Raw genomic sequence first — 1,362 nt, forward strand, 5'->3', positions numbered from 1 at the left:
AAATTCTCATGTCATTATTATGTTTGCAAATGCATAATTATATGGATGCATATACAACATTACAACCTAAATCATATGTAAGGAGATATAAAACTTTCATCATAACTTGCAACATAATTCGATTCATAAAGTACATAATGAGTACAGAAAGTTATAGGTTGATTTTCACGTGTATCAACAAGCACAATCTCCTTCATCGGAGATAATTCTGTTTCTCCCAATATTACAAGTTTACCATTAACGATCCCAATAATTCTCGAGCTTAGAAAATCTAGACTTCCAATATACGGCTCCTTCCATGAAGATTTTGAAAATTCTTCCAAACGCATTCGTTGTACTCGAACATCCAAATATTAACAATTGCTTGATCTTGATTATTATTTATGAGACAAACGACACACAAATTATCTCCTATAACTTGAATATATGTCGATATATTACACCCTCGATTTTTTCCCTTAAAGGCCTTAATCTTCAAATTTAATATCAACTCGAATGATTCTTTCACCAAATCAAACCGTAATACGAAATAATCCGAAAGCCAATATAAAGCTTCATCAAAGTAAACTCCCTCGGAGGAGGTAAATATAGGCCACTTGTAATTGTGAGTTGGATAAATTTGGTAAAAAATTCTTGCTACTTGAATGTCGATAATTTCTTCTAGTTTTCTCCACTTATTATCCTTCAATGAGTATACATGAACTTGTGGAATCGCTTGGAGCGTGTGATCCGAAATCAAAATGATTTTGTAGTCGTCGATGGAAGGGACATACGCGAATCCAAAAACGTAGATGCAATTAGAAATACCTTTAGGAGTTAATATACGTCTACATTCTTTGGTAGTAGGATTCCAAACATAAACCTTCCTAAAAATATTTTTGTACATACATATTAGTCCGTCACATGATCCAATGACCGTTAACTTCGATGAAGACTTAATGATCTTACGACGATGAGCCAATGGATCAACATTGTAAGCTTTGACAATCGAGAGAACTTTGCCTAAGACTTTGAGATCAACGGCGAAAAAATGTTGATTATGCATCTTCATTATAAAGGATAATGAGGTTAGATTGTGTTGTTTTGAATGTTGGTGATGATATTTGGCAAATTTATAATTTGAAATTAAAAAATTCCGACTTTTGCACACTAATTTGAGTTGAACAAGTGATTTAATTGGTAATTGGAGGAAAATTTCAGTAGTTAATAGGGCGAAATTTGAATCTAAGAGGGCGATTTAAATTGCCCTCTTTGATATAATATCTTGTAGTGGATGATGATAAAATCTCCAAATACTTTGGAAATGCATAACAGAATGGTTGATTTCTAGTAATACACATTGCACCAAAATATTCAATAAGC

General features: G+C 32.5%; 1 protein-coding gene across 1 annotated transcript; it reads right to left on the reverse strand.

Annotated features, from left to right (window-relative positions):
- Positions 1-271: 271 nt before the first annotated feature.
- On the reverse strand, positions 272-1,051 carry LOC145625353 (F-box protein CPR1-like). Its single transcript, XM_081678413.1, has one exon. It carries the CDS (start codon positions 1,049-1,051, stop codon positions 272-274), a length of 780 nt encoding a protein of 259 aa, XP_081534539.1.
- Between the last annotated feature and the right edge of the window lie 311 nt (positions 1,052-1,362).

This window comes from Chenopodium album, chromosome 3, assembly GCF_948465745.1.
Source record: "Chenopodium album chromosome 3, dcCheAlbu1.1, whole genome shotgun sequence".
NCBI lineage: Eukaryota > Viridiplantae > Streptophyta > Magnoliopsida > Caryophyllales > Amaranthaceae > Chenopodium > Chenopodium album.

Bases quoted from the DNA above. Each gene is read 5' to 3' on its own strand.
- LOC145625353 (XM_081678413.1), bottom strand. From the start codon at position 1,051: ATGAAGATGCATAATCAACATTTTTTCGCCGTTGATCTCAAAGTCTTA.